At 44.5% G+C, this 20386-nt stretch overlaps 1 protein-coding gene across 2 annotated transcripts in view; it reads left to right on the forward strand.

Annotated features, from left to right (window-relative positions):
• Nucleotides 1-7602: 7602 nt before the first annotated feature.
• Nucleotides 7603-20386, forward strand: part of arhgap5 (Rho GTPase activating protein 5) — a 66052-nt gene continuing 53268 nt past the window's right edge. Inside the window, exons 1-2 of one of the 2 annotated variants that reach the window (XM_078278333.1) lie at nucleotides 7603-7909; nucleotides 15466-19415. In XM_078278333.1, coding sequence (XP_078134459.1) covers nucleotides 15588-19415 — 3828 coding nt within the window. In that variant the 5' untranslated portion in view covers nucleotides 7603-7909; nucleotides 15466-15587. The remainder of the gene's footprint in view (nucleotides 7910-15465; nucleotides 19416-20386) is intronic. The other variant, XM_078278334.1, reaches the window with a different exon arrangement.

Raw genomic sequence — 20386 nt, forward strand, 5'->3', positions numbered from 1 at the left:
CAGGTGCTGCAAGCATATCACTCCGCCCAAGTAGCAGAAGTAGCAGTGCTCGGACTCGCCGGTGCGTCTTTCATCCTCAGCAGGAAAAGTCAAAATTAAGATTTTGGAATGTTATAAAATCCAACACAAAACTTTGTTTAAATGCTTTAAGCAATTATTTAATAAATTAGACATTTTCAACATAATACGCAGTAACAGAGAGTCAGATAGCTTTGTGGCGGGACATGAAATCAGACTCAGTGGTGAGTGAAAGCGAAGCAGAGGGACAGACACAGAGCTGTGGCCGAGCCAAAGTAGAACACCTATTAATTCGTTAACTTTATCGGTTATCAAGCAAATAAAATGCCGATACAGATCATCTGCAAACTGCCAAAAAACTGCCCCGATAATCGGCCAGGGCCGATAATCGGCGGTCTACCCCTACTGGAAATATGCTTCACTACAGTGTACAGATGCTGTTTATTGACTGTGACTCAGCATCACCACACTGACTCAGTCCCTCAGACGCTGGTGACCATCACCCTGCAGCTCCTAGCAACAAGCAGTCAGAGAGTCAACAGGGCTCCCCCCCACCCCACCCATGACTCTGGCCTGCATCAACACACATCAGAGCCATCATGTCATTAAATCTGTTGATGACTCGGCAGCAGAGCAGCTCCTCGCTAACAAGCACGAGTCAGCCGACAGAGATCTGCTGCTGCAAGGACGACAAGCTCTCTCTCTCTCTCTCTCTCTCTCTCTCTCTCTCTCTCTCTCTCTCTCTCTCTCTCTCTCTCTCTCTCTCTCAAAGTCAGCGAGACAGATGGAGGAGACGGTTCTCGACTTCAGAAGGACCTCTTCAATTCAGTGAAGGGCAGCGCTCAACCACGTGTCCCTCCTCAGTGAGACGAGTCGACCGATAATGGAGTCAGAAACACCAGCTGTTCCAGATGTGACACGGAGAGCATCCTGGCCTGCTGCATCCACGTCTGATACAGAAACATTAAAGCTATAGTGTGTAGTTTCTGTCACCCACCATGATGAATTCTAAGTAATGACAACAACACTGTCGATGCGTCCACATGATACAAGCCTTCCGTGATCGGGCAACCCTAACTGTTGAACCCTGAACACATTCGTCACTTTTCCTGTAAACATTGTCCTGTGCTTGTTGAACCTGCTGTGTTGATTATTTATTGACCTGGATTACTTGTTGAATGTCGGCTTGTGGTTCCACAGGAACTATATTGTGTTCCTGTTACACTCGCTGTAATAAATGAACGACGAATAAAGCTACTTTAACCGGACGCTGAACGTCCCGCTTCCACTGCTGCTTATAGCAGAAGCGCCATAACATCCTGCCTTGCTCAGAGGAACCTCGTCAGCAGAGGTTGAAGAGAGCCCCCCCCCCAGAGCCAATCTAACAGGCCCGTGTTGCTGCTGCACTCGTCCCAGTTTGACCGTGTTGTGTTACAGCACCACAAACTTTGAGGCTCGGAGAGAAGTGAAGGATCTGGATGCACGCTGAGAAAAGAATTTAAAAAAAAACAAAAAAAAACGCCCTGTCGGGATTTAACAAACCAGAAATGTGTGAAACATGAAACGCTGACAGAAAGTGGAATATCTGCAGATTCCATATGGAGGTGCTGATGGTGCGGCGCCTGCAGCAGGGGTCGCCTGTGGCAGCCAACGACTCTCTAACTCCTCAAATAACACACACACACACACACACACACACACACACACACACACACACACACACACACCTTTCACACACAAGTTGACCTCAGCAACTTCTACAGTACTTTTGTGTTGATTTATTACATTTCTTAAAATAGGGTTTGTAAAAAGAACCCGTGTCTATGCCAGTACACAGTTGCTAAAAAAGGGCTGTTATTGTTATAAAATGTACAATCAAAATGTAGTTTTTATGTTCTTCCTGTGCCTGTATTGCTCCAGTTTCCTCCCGCAGTCCAAAGACATGCAGGTTAAGTGAATTTGCAAGTCTAAATTGTCCATATGTGTTAATGTGAGTGCCTCTTCATTCCTCCAGTGTGAGCTCCAGTGTTGTAGTACTTCAGATCGGTTTTGGTCTTTAGACCACTCTCAAGACCACTTTTTGAAGGTTTAGAGGTGCTTGTTGGCAGATTTTGTTTCCACTGGACGGGCTTGCTGTTTCGCCCTGTTTCCAGTCTTTATGCTAAGCTAAGCTAACCAGCTGTAGCCTTTGGACTAGTCTCGCTTTTCCAGACCTTCCTCCACAGCGTTGCGAAGGAGGGTCTGGCTAGTCCACACAGCATTGCTGGATGGGAGAAAAACGTGCTCTGGTTTATTGGCATTTCTTTAAACCAATCACAGTCGTCTTGGGCGGGGCTAAGTGCCGGAAGGAGCAACAACGCCTCTGAAAAACGCCTCGGGAAGGAACTTATTTTGGTGGAACATGTGTACGTTCAAAAGTAGTTTTAGTCGTGCAACAGAAAACTCAGATTGGACAGATAGTCTAGCTATAGCTTATATATATATATATATATATATATATATATATATATATATATACACAATCTGCACAACCTGCCTCAAGGTTGTGCGTGTTGTGGCTTCACAAATCCTTTGCTGCATACTTCGGTTGTAAGGAGTGGTTATTTGAGTCAAAGTTGATCTTCTATCAGCTAGAATCAGTCGGCCCATTCTCCTCTGACCTCTAGCATCAACAAGGCATTTTCGCCCCCCAGGACTGCCACATACTGGATGTTTTTCCTTTTTCAGACCATTCTTTGTAAACCCTAGAAATGGTTGTGTGTGTGAAAATCCCAGTAACTGAGCAGATTGTGAAATACTCAAACCAGCCCGTCTGGCACCAACAACCACGCCACGCTCAAAGCTGCTTAGATCACCTTTCTCTCCCATTCTGACATTCAGTTTGGAGTTCAGGAGATTGTCTAGACCAGGACCACACCTCTAAATGCATTGAAGCAGCTGTCGTGTGATTGGTTTAAAATGCCAACACAAAGAAAGCCCAAGGTAACGGACACACAGCCTAGAAGACATCTGGCGGAATTTCCAGCGGCATCGGAGCAATCCCGGAAGTGGAACGTCGTGTTTATAGACTACCTTTGGACAGACATACAGAGTGGTATTGATCTAATTATCAAACTCCCAACCAGAAAGCGAATACATTTCCCGAAATGTCAAAGTAGTCTTTTCAAAAAGATTTTTTTTTTAAATGATGTATTGATTATGTAAACTGTTGTAACAGAATAATTGATTAAACGGACGTATTAATTGATAACAGTTTCAGCTCTAGAATGTAGAATGATTTTTAATGGCACATAAATTTAGCTATCGAGTGCGTCCATCTCCCTTTATTGCCCCCCCCATATCTGCACTCTGGTCTCTGTCCCACTGCGGGTCGACAAATGGCTCTCTGTTTCCTCTTCTCTGATGGATTAGTCCCTATGGGATTGTTACATCATTGGTGCAAAATGGCGGCTTAAGGAACAAAAAGAAGCCCTCGCATTTTAATTCTGACACACTGAACACGCTCGCACACACACACACCGACAGAGACACACACACAGACACACACACACACACACACACACACAGACACACACACACACACACACCGACAGAGACACACACACAGACACACACACACACACAGACACACACACACACACACACACACAGACACACACACCGACAGAGACACACACACACACACACACATACACACACACACCGACAGACACACACACACACACACACACACACACACACACATACACACACAACGACAGACACACACACACAGACACACAGACACACACACACACACACACACACACACCACAGACACACACACACACACGCACACACACACACACACACAGACACACACATATACACACACACCGACAGACACACACGCACACACACACACACACACCGACAGACACACACACACACACACACACACACACACACACACACACACACACACACACACACACACACACACACACAGACATGTGTATGTTTAATCATCATATTATATTTTTGATTACAGAAACATGTTCTGATATTTTCTCCTTGTTATCCAGAAGAAGAGAAGAACAATGCACCAAACTAAAGCAGACAGACACAGAACATCTCCAATGATGTTTTCTTTTCTACACATTTTGTTTTGGGAGATGATTCTCAGGAAGAAGACCAACCTTTTGAGGGATTTAAAATATTATCAACGTTTGAATTAGTTTAATTTTAGAACGCCTGACCCATCCCGTTGAGTCTGTTATCTGGGCGAGTGTAGTCTTTCTGAGCACGGAGGCTCATTAACACAGCATTGCACTCGAGGGAATCCTCTGGAACCAGCAGCACATATTGATCCCAAAACCCAGAACAACTGAAATATAAATGAAGGACTTTCACTGAGGACTCCTTTTGTGCACCCACGGTGGCTGCACGGTTTCTTTTCATTACTGTCAATATTGTGACTGTAATGTTGTTTCACCTTACTTATTAAGGAAATTATATTATAAGAACTGATTAAATGATTGATTAACTGCAATGGCATAAGGTAGTAACAATGGGCCCCAGTGCAGGCTATTATGACATTCCCTAATGCACGCTATAACACACACACACACACACACACACACACACACACACACACACACACACACACACCATTAGGCATTCCGCTTGCAGATGTGCTCAGACCCTATTGACAGATTTTATGCCTAAACCAGCTACCATACATCGTATTGTCTCGTCACATGATCAAATAGAGACTTAACACTGGACAAAATGAACAAGCATATTACCCAGCAATCATCATTGCATATCTGTATATGACAGAAAAAAACAAAGAAATTAAAAAATGTTTATTTCAGGGGTGCAAAATTGTCACCTTTCAGCGAAAAACAATCGTTTTGAATCCCAAATAGGTTGTTTGTCTGTGAACGGTGTCAGGCCAATGACTTTTCAAATCCCCCTTACATTTTTTGGAGGTAATTACATTAATTCTACAGTAAGTTTACTGTAAATCAACATTTTAAAGCTGATATTTAAAAAGAATTCCCAGGGGCATCTTCGCCATCTTTTTCATCCCTGATGAGTTTGCACACCTTTAATTGAAAACTGTTTTTATTTTTTTACAGTTTATGTAGAATACGTATATAACGTGGTTAGATTGCTACTAGTCTCGCTTTGCCAGACTCTTCTCCAAAGCGTGCTGCAGGAGGGTCTAGCTACTCCACATAGCATTTGGGTATGGGAGAAAAACATGCTCTGGTTTATTGGCATTTCTTTAAACCAATCACAATCGTCTTGGGCGGCGCTAAGCGCCGGACGGAGCCACGGTGCCTCTGCTAAATAGTCTCGGGAAGGAACTTGTTTTGGTGGAACGTGTACGTTCAAAAGTAGTTTTAGTCGTGCGAGAGAAAACTCCGATTGGACAGATAGTCTAGCTAGCTGTCTGGATTTACCCTGCAGAGATCTGAGGAGCAGTTAACCATAGTCCTCACAAATCCACCGGAGGTTAGAACGCCAACACAGAGACAGAGGAAGGGGACGGACATCCGGCCGAAATGAGTGAAATCTGGCGGATTTTCCGTCGGCAACGGAGCAATCCCGGAAGTGGAGCGTCATGGATATAGACTAGATTGCTACGGAGTATTTGCCTTTTTGAGGGCATGCATATCAAATGGCACCGATTTTTATTTAACAAGAATTCTTTGATCACCGGTGTATTTCGGAGGTGGCAATCTGAATCACTCACAAGTCACTCTCACTCTCTGCCCAACACATTTTTAGAGAGCCCACCCCCACCCCACCCAGGGGCCCCCGTGCAACCGCACTGCCTGCACTGTCCATATTGATGCCCCTGATTAACTGACTGTCTTAGCTCTCCATATCTCAAAAGTAGGACTTTATAATGATAGTGATCACACAGACTGCATTCCCCGTTGAGCAAATTAGCTTTTTTCTCCATTTACAGGAACATTATACATAATTAAACAATTTTCACTGAAAAACAAAATCCCCAACATAATTAGGCTACATCACAGAGAGAGTGATAGAGAGATTTTAATTTGCATTCAGATGATTTGGCAACATGGCTCATGTAACATTCACGCCAATAAAGAAGATTATTGAAATGAAGAAAAGAGACACAAAGATAGAAAGAGATTTTGTAGAAATATTTATGAAATCAGGATGAGAGAGACACAGAAATAGTCAAGACACACATCTTTTAACCCTCATTTAGCCTTAAAGTTACATATATATGTGATGCAATATAATAATATACGTAATGATTCTGCATGTGGGTCGTATAAACATTGCAGGTTTGTTGCTGCTCATACTTTTATTTGCCATAAGCAGATTTTATCACAATGTCTAACTTTTTACTTTATCTTCTCTTTTGGCAGCACATATGTTTGTACCTGCCAGTGGTGCTGAAACAATTAAATGATAAGTCGATCAGTCTATTTATAAAAAACATATGACACATTTTTATAGCAGTAAGAGGTAAATTTCAGTCTCAATCGTATTCTTTTATTTACCATAGGCTACCCAAAGCTCATGACCAATCGGAAAATATCAATATTGAAAGCTTTGCCTTCCGGCTCAGCTTCCGTTTCACCACAACGGTCCGGCACAACGCCTCCATTTTACCCTCAATGGTAAAAAAGACCCCCAAGATATTTCAACTCCTTAGGACAGAAACTCACTCCCAACCCTGAGGGAGCAATCGACTGCTTTCCTGCAGAGAACCACAGCTTCAGGCTTGGACTTGCTGTCTGTCATCCCTCACACTTGGCTGCAATCCGCCCCGGCATGCGCCGGAGGTCACGGTCTGATGAAAACCAACAGAACCACATCATCTGCAAAGAGCAGAGAAGCAAATCTGTGGTCCCCGAGCGGGAAACCTGCACCTGAGATCCTGTCCATGAATATGGAAAAACACATTCAATGAGGAATGACTACCAATACATGATGTAGGCATTATTACATTTAAATAAAGTGCAACCGATGCAGTGTATATGAGACTTCTAGCCAAAGCTAATTTGCAGACCTTGTCCCTGGTTAGGCTTTTAAAAAATAAAACACATAATACAACAGTCTAATGCAGGCATATAAACTAACAATAAAACAGAAAACAGTAAAACTGACTTCATACAGAATGCCACATCATATGAATATGACTTGGGTTGCAACTAACGATTAATGTCATTGTCGATTATCTGTCAATTATTTTGTCGATTAATCGATTTAGTTGTTTTGGTCTATAAAAGGTCAGAAAATGGTAACAATGTAAATCAATGTTTTGTCTTGTTTTATCTACAACTCAAATATATTCAGTTTACAGTCACGGAGGAGTGAAGAAACTAGAAAATATTCACACTTTAAACTGGAATTTGAGATTTTTTATTCTTTTTTTCATATGACATGACTCGAACCGATGAATCATTATCAAAATAAATGGCGATTAATTTAATAGTTGACAATGATGAAGGGGGGAGAGAGAGAGAGAGAGAGAGAGAGAGAGAGAGAGAGAGAGAGAGAGAGAGAGGCTGAATGGAAAGGTAGAGCGACATAGACTCAGAGTGTGGGGAGTGGAGGAGAGAGAGAGTCGCCATTACTGCCTGGCAGTGCTGCTGAGAGGGGAGGGAGCAGAGAAAAGCAGGTTTCGGCTTACAGCGCATACCACACTAACAACACCAAAATACACTAAAATACAGGCTAACTGGCTGATTGGAACTACACAGGACTACACCGACAACTGAACCCAACTTCGGATCTTGCCGAAGGACACCAACGACCCCAGATTGTGGATTGTAAAAAGGAGTTTTTTGCCTTGTAATATGGGAATGCTTCCTCCTTTTTCCGTGGTATGTGGATCTGGGAGCGACCATGTTAATAGGTGGGTAGGGGAATGTATTTGGACTGGGATTGGGACTTCATTAGCTTTGCTAGCACTCTTTTCTGTGGGCGAAACATGGCCCTAAAATTGCGGTATTCCGGGTTAAAGACAACTGTGGTGATAATATGAGTGTGGGCTGTTAAACTAAGCCCAGGGTGTGATTTTACACCGCTTTCTGACCAACGTTAGGCTGGGTTTGGTGTTGCTAACGCTGGCTAGCTAACTATCCCTCTCCCCCCTTTTGGCATGCGATGCTAACATAGCTCGGCTAATGTTAGCTAATCGGGATTGGATGGAAAGGTGGGTTTTTTCTCTCTCCTGGAGTATCAGGGCCAAGCCAGGCCGAGCCGGGTTTCATGTCCTGTCCCCCAGGAGGCATTAATAACCGCCGTATCGAATGCTTCTTTTGCGAACGTTAGCTACGGTGCTTTGACGCATTACCATAAACGTCTGTTGGTTTTAATTTAAATCTTAACTAACTCATTACTCGTAACGTTAACTCCGATAACTCACACCCTGAACACACCCTGAACACACACTGAACACCCTGAACACCCTGAACACCCACACACCCCGGCAGTGCCACCTTTTCCCCCGTAGAGTTTGATGTATAACGTGATATCCACCCTTTTTTATAGGTTTCATTTTAACGCAACAAATGGGTTCAAATGCAAAATTAGTTTGGAAATAAAAAATAAAATTCAAACCTTTAGAGGGAGACTACACTACAGGCAAAAAAACATTTCTTTTAATTCTGAGATGTTGGGCTACTTAGCTTCCTTCCTTAACATGTCTTCTTTCAGACTAGTGGAAAAAAAAAAACCATCCAAAATACACATTTAGGTGTTTATTTTACTACACTGACTATTTGTGTCTGTAGGTTTCTTCTAAATTCTCCAAAAGTTAGCTTTACATAATGCCTTATTTGCATTTTTAAACATAAAAAATTCTGAAAACTTAATTAAAAAAATAATTGTCATAATGTAAGTGAAGTTTCATTGTCTGTTAGTTAAAATATTTTCCCTATTTACCTGTAGTGTCTCCTCTTAACCGCGAGTTCAAAACCTTTATTTTGACTCATTCTTAGTTCATTTGGAAGTTAATGGGTTGCCAGTTTCCAGCGTTAATGTCCTGCTAATGGCTAACATTAGCATTGGAGATGTATGCAGGGTCAGATCCAGGAGTGCCACTGGTTCAGATGATTGCATTTTCCGACATTAACAGGGTGTTTTTAAACGTCTCAGCCATGATGAGAAGTTGCAACCACACTTTCATTAGCTGTCATTAGCAGCTTATTGGCTCTTTTATTCAGTGTGTAGCAGCAGCAGTCGGCCAGGTCAGTGGGTTTGTCCTGCTGCTGCATCTCTGCATGTCATTTGCATCGGACTGCTGCAGCTCCCTGTACTCTTTACCCAAACTCTCGTTAAAGGGATTGTCCGGCTTTTCTCTAACAAACCATCCTGATGGTGTTTCTCCAGCCCTTTGCAGTCCTCTCAGTGTACACTTAATGGGAGCGTGCCTATGTTCCCACAGCCCTGTGTTCCCACATTTCTAAGATTTATTTTCCAAAATTAGGGCCTATGTTCCCACATTTCCTTTTTCAGAAATTTGTATCAGATTTGATCCCCCTAACCCTAAAACATTTTGTGGGATAGGGCTTAAATTGAAGGGAAATGTAGGAACACAAGACCTAATTTTGAAAATGTCCTCGAAATGTGGGAACATAGGGCCTAATTTTTAGAAAAATCTTAGAAATGTGGGAACACAGGGCCGACCCCCACTTAATGTCACATTTCTCGGTTACAGAGATTGATGAAGGAATCAATTATAAGTGGGGCCCAATAAATATCAGCAGGTTCTTTTGCTGTTTCCATTATCTTGTTTTAGCGTCTACACATGCTGAGTGAATGATTTGATTGGACTCTGTTCATCATTATCATCACCACAGTTCAGAGGTTTTCTCCTCAGCCTTTCCCCTTGAATGTGTTTGGAGCAAACGCTGTTTTTCAGTTGAATAATCTTGAGTATATTCCTGTCACCTGAAGGTAGCAAATATTGGCATGTTTTGAAACACTATTTTCTTAAATAAATATGCTGTTGCCCATGCGTAGAACATGTCCTACTCATGTAATAATAAGTATGACAATAATAATATAATGTAAGACAATATTAAGCATTTATTTGCTTGTACTCTCGAGAAGCAGAGATGCCTCGTTGATAATGGCTTCATCAGAATTACATCTGAAAAGCTTCGACCAGGACGGAAATGCATATTGGCATATGCTGATATTGTGGAAAATATTCAATATTAGCATCAGCTTTAACAAACCACATAAGGGCAGTGGCAACGGGACGACGGGGTTGATTGGTCCGCAAACTGATTCTTCTATCATCGACACCTCGGGGAAGAAGGAAATCAGATGAGTAATGCTCGGCTACAGGTCTGGACCTGACTCTGGAGGAGGAGGAGGGTGACATCAGTGTTTGAATTCTCTTTCTGCTTTAAAACTTCTGACGTTCTTTTAACGGGAAATTATTTTCCAGGGAAGCACCAGCCCGGTACTCTTCACGTAGTTTTGGATTGACGTAATCAGTGCTTTTTTTTCTGTCTTCCTTTTTTGAGCATTTTAGGCCTTTATTTGTATAGGACAGCTTAGACTTGAAAAGGCAGAGAGAGGGGGGGACCCGTGGCCGCTGCGTCGAGGAGCACAGTGAATCAAAAATAAAGAATGGAAGAAAAAAAAAGACAATTGCCCCACATGTTCTAGTTGAAGCAGAATTATTCATATTCTACTTATAATAAGATGGTCTCACCTCTGGGGTGGCAATAGCTCTGGGGCGGCAGTAGCTCAGTCATTAGGGAGTTGGGTTGGGAACTGAAGAGTTGCTGGTTCAAGTCCCCATACGGACCAAAGTATGGTGGTGGACTGGTAGCTGGAGAGGTGCCAGTTCACGGGATCAATAATTATTATTATTAATAAGACTGACTATTTCGGGATACATTCTGAGACTTAAGCGTGATTTATACTTCTGTTTTAAATCTACGCCGTGGCTACGTACGTGGAGACACGAACCTACGCTGCAGCCTGACGTGCACCTCCCACAAAACGTCACGTCGCGGCAACGCCACACACGCATGCCAGCTCAACGCACGTCGGGCCGCTTACGTAGGCTACGGCGAAAGCTCTGCGTGGAGCCTCGGCAGAACCATAAATCAAGCTTAACATTTCAGAAAGTTTGAGTAGTTCCTGTTTTGTCACTTTTGTATTACACTAGTGATGAGGTAGCTGGTTGTTGAAAAATGACAGGTAATGTTTTAGAAATTTGAAAGGGAGCACCCAGAAACCCTGTGAGGCGGGGTCAGGCCTGGCTGGTCTGTCGTGATTTATATTAAGAGGAGAAGGAGGGAAAGATTGTAATGTTTTGAGCCAGGGAGCTTTGAGACTCGTTGCTTAATAGGAGACTGTTTGAGTTTTACTTTTTGATTCATGTCTTCCTGTGGGAGATCAGAATTTCTTCTGGGGGAACATAATGAGTCAGTGGTGCCTCATTTAAAGTCGATGGGACCCACATCTCTGTTGGAGCCCCGCTTTGTTATTGAGGCTGAACACAAAAAACAAAATTATTTTTACCTAAATATTCAGCTGTGTGCAGCTTTAAAAGGTCTACCATCCTCGGCAGTGTGTTCTGCTGTGTTTTCAGGCTTAACAGCATTTAGTCAACTCTAAATCCAGCTTGCCAAGTGATACCTTAATCCCCCCCCCCCCTTCAGCCTCACAGTGAATGGACTAATCATGATGCACGAGGCTACTTTTAGCTATTAGTGCAGCACAAATGCAGTTTCGGCTGTACTGTTTTGCAGTAATAGGCCCATCACAGGCTCCATCCAGGTGTTTACAGCTAACTGGTTAGCGCTGCCATCGATCCTCTCTTCATACATGTTAACATTTATTCATGAGTCTATCTCTCAACCCTGTGTTGACAGCAGAGCGAATGTGGACTTTGATATTGGCTGACAAAAATGCACAACAGATGTTTGGATGTGGGTGTCTAATCTGCTTAAACGTTGTGGTTTGGATGGGAATCAGCGGCAGGAATGTAGTGCTGTAATAATCAGTTGGGTAGTCGATCAACAAGAAATTAATAGATTTCAGTTGTTGTAGTTGACGGTCTTAAGTCTATTGCCAGCAAGTAATTATTCCAAATGTTGGTTGCAGTGTCACCAGCGATACGGTGTTTAATAAGATACTTATTTTATTTGCCAGGTACATTTACACATACAATGAATGTTCCCCCCTGCATTTAACTCGTCCTAACTAAAGTGTGATTTACGCTTCTGCGTTAAATCTACGCCGTAGGTACGTGGAGACACGGACCCTACGCCGCAGCCTGACGTGCACCTCTTCAAAAATGTAACTACACCTCACTCGGCCGTGGCTTGGTAGCGTTGCATTTCCCCCCCCCCGACTCATTTCCTGGTTCTCCTTCTCCGTAAACATGAAATCAAGGAGAGGGTTCACTTCTCCTGCTCCAGATCTCCCACCGTGGTCAGAAAGAACAGGGGAGACTCTTTGTTTCTCTCACTAGGACTCTAGAGTCACTACTCGCTCCGAAGCTAGTCGCCGTCATTCTCTCACTTGCTCTACCACACACCCCCCACGCACACACACATACACGCCGGCCCTGCTATTCTCTTAAAGGGGAACTATGCAGTTTTGTTAGCTTAATTCACCTTAACTGAACAGCTTTGGAGTCATTGGAATGATTATATGACTTTTTTTTCGAGTTGAATGGTGGTTGGCTCGCTCCTCCCCCCAGCACCTGTGAGCGGAAAAACCACCTTTGCAACTTTTTTTCTTCAGCGTCAGGAAGTATCGCGTGATATCAGGTCTCGCCATGTAACGAATTGCTTTATGGCACTGCACACATACACGCCGCTACACGCCCCCATCCAGGAACCTGGAAGGTTGGTAGGGGTGGAGTTTTAGCGATGGAGTTTTTCACACTATTCGTCACGGCAAAAAAGAAGCAGAAAGCTAGGAAAGCATTGTCGGAGGAACAGCGAAAGAGGAAACGGCAGACTGACCGAGCGAGTTTTTACAACAGCATTGCCAAATATCTATTCCGAAGCTGTAGGGGAGCTCTATAGAGAAACCTGCCAGCAAAAACAGCGAAGAAATTGCCAAAACTGCATAGCGCCCCTTTAAAGAGATCGACGCACGTAGTATAAACTTCAGGCCACTTGCGTCGGGTACGACGAAAGCTCTGCGTGGAGCCTCCGCAGGACTATAAATCACGCTTAATAAGGAGCAGTGAGCAGCCATAGTCTGGAGCCCAGTCACCAACGTCAGTTGGTTTACCAACAAGTCCAGTAGGGCTGCTCGATTTATGGAAAAAAATCATTCTCACAATTATTTAACACGATTACTCATTTACAGTTAAATAAATACATAGTGAAAACCCCTTGAACTGTGTGTGAACACTTTTCCCTTTGAACTTTTTGAATTCCCCCTCAGAACACAAGACAAAATAAGCGTCTACTTACTAAATGTAATTACTAAATTTTTTCTGGAATGCATTGTTTTTGTGATCGTTACAAATCGAAATCACGGTCAAATTTTTGATTAATTGCACAGTCCTAGTATCCAGTATCTACAAGGGCAGTGGCAGGAGTGAGGCAGCGGTATTAACTACTGAGCCATCGTGAATATCATATATTCAATAAGGGATTTTTTTGGCCGTTGGTTGGACTGAGGAAGCACTTTGCAGACATCTCTTGAACTTTGCTGATTTGGGCATTTTTGCCATTTTAAAGTCAACAATTAGTCATCAGTTAGTAATGGAAATACCTTGCCTGGGGTCATTAGTTCCACCTCTCATGTGCACATATGTAGTGCTTCGCCTGTTGATAAACTCAGGTACACTTCTCCCTGGCTGCTTGCTACAGGCAGGTGTGGCACATGTAGCAACATAAGCTATTGTAGGGATTTGTGGTTACATTTGTAAACCTGACAGACCTGCTGGTCAGTTTGCTTTCTGGCATCATGTAGTGTCCTGGGTGTGTTTGAGGAACAAGGAGCTCCTGATTGGAGGCACCCTAACTATAGATTAGCTGACTAAACATTTAATTGCTTGTGTGTGGTCACTTTTCAATATTAGATAATTGGATTCAGTGAGTAACATCCTTTAACCTCCTCGTTTTGGACTTCTGAGTACGTTTCCATACGTGTTGCTGGTTTCCTACGGTTTCCTACGGTTGCTGTAGATCTGCTGAACTCATAGAAGTCTATTTCCTTGCACAAAACCCCCACACAGGTGACATCATCACCTTGGCCTCTATAAACAGTCAGGGGAATCCTCATTGCCCCGTCTCAGTGGACCGAATTCCTACTCTGGTGCAGTTTCTCAAGCTCAGCATGCCGTCGTGCTGCAGCTAGCAGTTCTAGCTCATGCAGGCAAATTCACTGGCCGATTGCCATCGTTCTGTAAAACACAACAATGACTGCAATTCTCTCTGCAGTTATCCGTTATCAGCCTCTAAGTTAGGTCACGGCAGGGTTCAGGCTCATTTGACTGTGGCAATCTAAGATGATAATGATTGTGAATGTCGCTGTTGGTAGTAGTGAAACATTTTATTTCACCCTGTTGTTAATGTTGACTAGAAAATGTACACGCAGCAAAAATAATTTCGTCCCGCAAATAATTTCCCACTGCCAATTAGGATTAACAATCACGACCGGAATGTCAGGCAAAATATACTACGAGGAATGAAAATAATCAGGATTATACGTTTAGCCCTAATCATGTAGCCAGAGATTGTGCCGATAGTGATAACAAATCTGTGAACTGATTTATTTTCTCTGTTTCTCCCATTCTCACAGCGAAGCAAATCATTTCTAGGTCAGTGGCTGTCAAAGGGCTGGAGTTGCATGCCATTTTTATCCTGCCTCGGCACAAATTGGTTGAAAGCGCTTCTTTTTCTCTGCAAAAGGGAAAAGTGACATTGCTGAGCACGCCCGGCCCATGATTGAATTACTCTCTCTTTCTCTGTACTGTCACACTCTGGCTTTTGTTTTCTCAAAAGTCCATTTGGACATTGCAGTTTTTTTTAGAGCAAATTGTTACCCTGGTTTCTAAAAAATGCAGGGGGCCTTTTTCGTCACATTTTAATGTTATAAACCTATTATAGTAGGGTTTTAAGACCAGCTCATTTTATTAGTAATACATGAAAGGCAGATCAAAACCTTTGTATTAAGCTTTTACTATTTAGGAGGGATTATTTTGCCTTGCACAAGTGTGATAATGTGTACCTTTGTCTAATTTCCTGATAACTCTGTTTAATGGCAGAATAACATGTCTGATTTTGTTTGTTTAAAATCACCACACCGTGCATATATGTACATATATGTCCCAGAGGGATATGCTGAGAAACAAAAAGCTAATTATGTTATTTGTGATAAGGAGACTGAAGTACCCTGAGGAAAAAAATCTGTGCCAATTTGTTTTTGTTTGTTTTGCCTTTATCTTTTCCTAATTGTAAATTCTGTGTCTTGCAGGCAGGTGATAAAAGGGGAAGCCGGCTGTTCTATCCCAGCTTAAAGAAGACCCAGGATAGAAACTGAGCGAGAGAGATTGAGTTGGAAGGGGATTCACCACTACCAGGGGGAAATCAGGATGAATGTGCTTCTGTACGTCTAACAAGCAGAACTGGAATGATATCTTGACCTGTTTTACTGGAAGTGACCAAGTCAGCGATGAGCGGGGGGATATAATGGCCAAGAACAAGGATGCGCGCCCCCCATCATTCGCCGTCAGTGTGGTTGGCCTTTCGGGAACGGAGAAAGAGAAGGGAAACTGTGGTGTTGGCAAGTCCTGCCTATGCAACCGATATATTCGTCCTAATGCGGACAACTACTACTCGGAGCACACCTCAGTGCTGAGCACAATAGACTTTGGGGGACGTGTGGTCAACAATGACCACTTCCTGTACTGGGGGGAGGTGTCCCATCGAGGGGACGATGGGTTGGACTGTAAAATACAAGTCATTGAACAAACGGAGTTCATTGATGACCAGACGTTTCTTCCGCATCGGAGTACGAACCTGCAGCCGTACACCAAACGGGCAGCATCAACCAAGCTCCAATCGGCAGAGAAGCTTATGTACATCTGCACGGACCAGCTGGGCTTGGAGCAGGACTTTGACCAGAAGCAGATGCCTGATGGGAAGCTGAACATCGACGGCTTTGTGCTCTGCATTGATGTTAGCAAGGGTTGCAACAGGAAGTTTGACGACCAAATGAAGTTTGTCAACAGCCTCTACTCCCAAATCATCAAGTCAAAGAAGCCTATTGTCGTCGCTGCCACAAAATGTGACGAGTTTGTGGACCAGCACCTGAGGGACCTGCAGGCCTTTGTCGCCAGCAAGAAGAACCTGCTGCTAATAGAGACATCGGCGCGCTCCAACGTCAACGCAGAGCTCTGCTTCAACGCCCTCATCCAGCAGCTGGATAAAACAAGGGGGAAGCCAAAAACTGTGCCATACCTGGAGGCCTATAAAATCCAACGACAGCTCGTTGCCTCGGTAACGGATAGATTTGAGAAATTGATCGTGCACACGTTGAGAGATTACCACACCACGTGGAAAATGGTGATGAATAATCTGAAGGGCCAACCCGACTATGAAGAGTTCATCACCTTGGAGGGCTCCAGAAAAGCACGCAACATGTTCACAAAGCACATTGCACAACTGAAGCAGGAGCACATCAAGAGGAGGAGGGAAGAGTACCTGACAACGCTACCGAAAACCCTTAACAACCTCCTCAATAACCTGGAGGAGGTTGAACACCTCTCGTGGCCCGAGGCTCAGAGTGTGATCCGGAACCGGGCTGATTTCCAGTACTGGTTTGTGGTTCTCGAGCATACGCCGTGGGATGAGACGGACCACATCGACATCAGTGACCGCAGGATACCCTTTGACATCCTCGACACACCCGATGGTGAGAGAATTTACCATAACCACGTCCAGCACTTGCTGTCTGAGAAGAGAAGGGTGGAGATGAAAGACAGGTTTAAGAAGACGCTGGAGAGGGTTCATTTTATCAGCGCTGGGCAGCCCTGGGAGGAAGTCATGTGCTTTGTCATGGAGGACGAGGCCTACAAGTACATCACGGAATCAGATAGGAGGGATGTGTACTGTAAACACCAGCAGGAAATAGTTGAAAGGGCCAAAGAGGATTTTCAGGAAATGCTTTTTGAGCACGCTGAGCTATTCTATGACTTGGATCTCAACGCCACCCCCAGCTGCGACAAGATGAGCGAGATTCACTGTGTGCTGAACGAGGAGCCCAGATACAGAGCATTGCAGAAACTCGCCCCAGATAGAGAGTCGCTGCTCCTCAAACACATTGGGTTTGTTTACCATCCCACCAAGGAGACATGCCTGAGTGGGCAGAACTGTGTGGATCTGAAAGTGGAGCAGGTTTTAGGAAACAGGCTGGTGCAGCTCGACCACGGGCGCTCTAATCTCTACTATAACAGTGCCAACATCGATAAGATCAACCTCTGCCTCCTGGGAAGGGAGGGTCTCTCACAGGAACTTGCCAATGAGATCAGAGCTCAGTCTACAGATGATGAGTACACCCTGGATGGTAAAATTTACGAACTGGAGCTTCTCCCAGTGGATGTCAATTCCACGCTGCTCTTTAGCCATTCGTGGGTCACCACATTCAAGCCACATGGCTGCTTTTGTGTATTCAACTCTATAGAGTCCCTCAACTGTATTGGAGATTGCATAGGCAGGATCAGAGCGGAGATAGCACAGAGTAGGAGAGATAGGTTTGCTCGACCACTGCCGTTCATTCTGATCCTGGCTAATCAGAGGGACAATGTTTGCAAAAACATACCTATCCTGAGGCACCAGGGCCAACAGCTGGCAAACAAGTTGCAGTGCACCTTCGTCGACATCCCCTCCGGGGCCTTTCCACGTAAATTCACCGAGTCCCAAATTAAGCAGGGTCTCCGAGCAGTGCTGGAAGGGCTGAAGCATAACTTTGATGTCTTGGCCCCACTGCCCTCTATCAAAGACATGTCGGAGACAGACCTTAGGATAGTCATGTGCGCCATGTGCTGGGATCCTTTCAGCGTTGACCTCATTCTCTCGCCTTTCCTAGACTCACATTGCTGTAGTGCAGGGCATCCAGGCCAGAGCAACACACTCCTACTGGACAAGATCATCGGGGACAGCAGGAGGAGGATCCAGGTCACCGTCTTGTCCTACCACACTGCTATCGGTGTCCGCAAAGACGAAATGGTGCACGGCTACATTTTGGTCTACTCTGCAAAACGCAAGGCTTCTATGGCGACCCTGCGGGCGTTCTTGGCTGAAGTCCAGGACGTGATCCCCGTCCAGATGGTGGCGATTACAGACAGCCAGGCCGATTTCTTTGAGAATGATGCCATCAAAGAGTTGATGACGGAGGGAGAGCACATTGCCACAGAGATTACTGCCAAGTTCACGGCACTCTACTCGCTGTCGCAGTATCACCGGCAGACAGAGGTTTTTACGCCCTTTTTCAATGAAGTGCTGGAGAAAAAGCAGCACATTGAGAGTTCCTTCCTGTTTGACAGCTCATCACGGGAGTGCACCACCGGTGCCAGCGAAGACGTCTTCCCCACCTCGCCCCATAGCCACTCCCCGGCCTACAATACCTATTACCCAGAATCTGACGATGATAACGAGGCCCCCCCACCTTACAGTCCAATAGGTGATGACGTTCAGCTTCTCCCCACACCCAGCGAGCGGGCCAAGTACCGCATCGACCTGGAAGGCAATGAGTACCCAGTCCACAGCACGCCAATTGGAGAACATGAGCGTAACCACAAAGTGCCTCCACCTGTCCGGCCCAAACCAGTGCTCCCCAAACCTAATGTTAAAAAGCTGGACCCCAACCTGCTCAAAACCATCGAGGCTGGCATGCGAAGCAACCGCAGGATTCCACGTGGCCCAATGACGCACAGCGAGGACGTGGAGGCGTCGGACAACTATGCAGACCCCGTGGACACCTTGCTAAGGTCCAGGGGCTTCCACAACGACGACATATACGCCGTGCCCGATGACGCACACAGCCGCCTAGTCAAAATAAGAAACTCCTTTGGCGGGTTGCATGGCCTCCATGGAGGTGGAGAGGAAGAGAATGGATTTGACAGGAAGTCCCAGGCTGCACGCCGGCCCTCAAAATACAAACATCGTTCCAAAATCCTGTTCAGCAAGACAAAGGCTTACCAAAGACGATTCCACTCCGACAGTGATGGGGAGGAGTCGGGCCCCGCCACGCAGAAAAAGAAAAAGGGAAGAGCCCACCGGGGCAGCGAGGAGGACCCGCTGCTCTCCCCCGCCGACCCCTGGAAGGGTGGAATAGATAACCCCGCCATCACCTCCGACCCTGAGCAGGAGGACAAGAAGATGAAGAAGAAGAAGACGCCCAAGACGCCAAAGGAACCAAAGAAGGTGAGTCTTGTCCGTCATGAATCTGACGTTTGCGGAGTTTTAACGTTGGGTCAATTTTATCCACTGCTCGTAGCAAACAGTGTAGTTTAAAAGGCAACAAAAGACTAAAAGGAGCAAGACGGGGAGACTGACAAGAGACTGAGCCAAAGCTTTTTTTGTGTTTTTTGCGAATGACTATATAGTCTACACTGAATAAGAGCTTCAGTGCATTGAATACGAGAGAGAGAGAATGACAGAGTGTGTATGTGAATGAGGGCAGAAGAGATTGTGTATAGTAGTGTGTGAGTAGAACTGTGTGGGTGTGAGATATGAGCAGATTTCAGTTTTTAATAGGCCTGGGACTCATGGCGAGAATGAACTAATTTGATATTTGATTGATCTGCCCCACTGCTGAAATAGTTTATGAGCTTCCCCACCTTAACAGGCCCCAGACAACCAATAAAAAGCTAGATAAAAGACGCACTGTTAAAGACAGTAGGACTCTGTTTGTATAATCTCAGGGCAGAGGCTGCATTTGTGATAAGACGCCTGCTCATCCCTTACAACCGCTCTCTTAAGGCTTGTCTGAGACTACTGAGCACACACAGAGCACTTAATAAAGCCACTATCATCTTGGACAAGTACTGTATGCATACATGTGTGGCAATTAAGCTAGCACGTTTGTGTAGAAAAACACACGTGCATATAAAAAGAAATGTTAGTACTAATCAAACAGCGGTTTAAAAAAATGCAGTTAAAAGCACACATTAGCATACAGTGCATGTACACCCACACGTACCAATGTAACAACTCCTGACAAATTACTTATTGTACATTCGCATTGGAGATTCATGAATGCAATCTAAAATGGCAATACAACATGAACTGCCTCCATTTTCAGTGCTCAGAATGGATCCTCGCTATTTTCCCCTTTTTTTATAACTTAAACCCGCCTTGTTAAAACAAACACTGAAAATCTTAAGCAACTACAT

Source organism: Sander vitreus, chromosome 20, assembly GCF_031162955.1.
Source record: "Sander vitreus isolate 19-12246 chromosome 20, sanVit1, whole genome shotgun sequence".
In the NCBI taxonomy this organism is placed as follows: domain Eukaryota; kingdom Metazoa; phylum Chordata; class Actinopteri; order Perciformes; family Percidae; genus Sander; species Sander vitreus.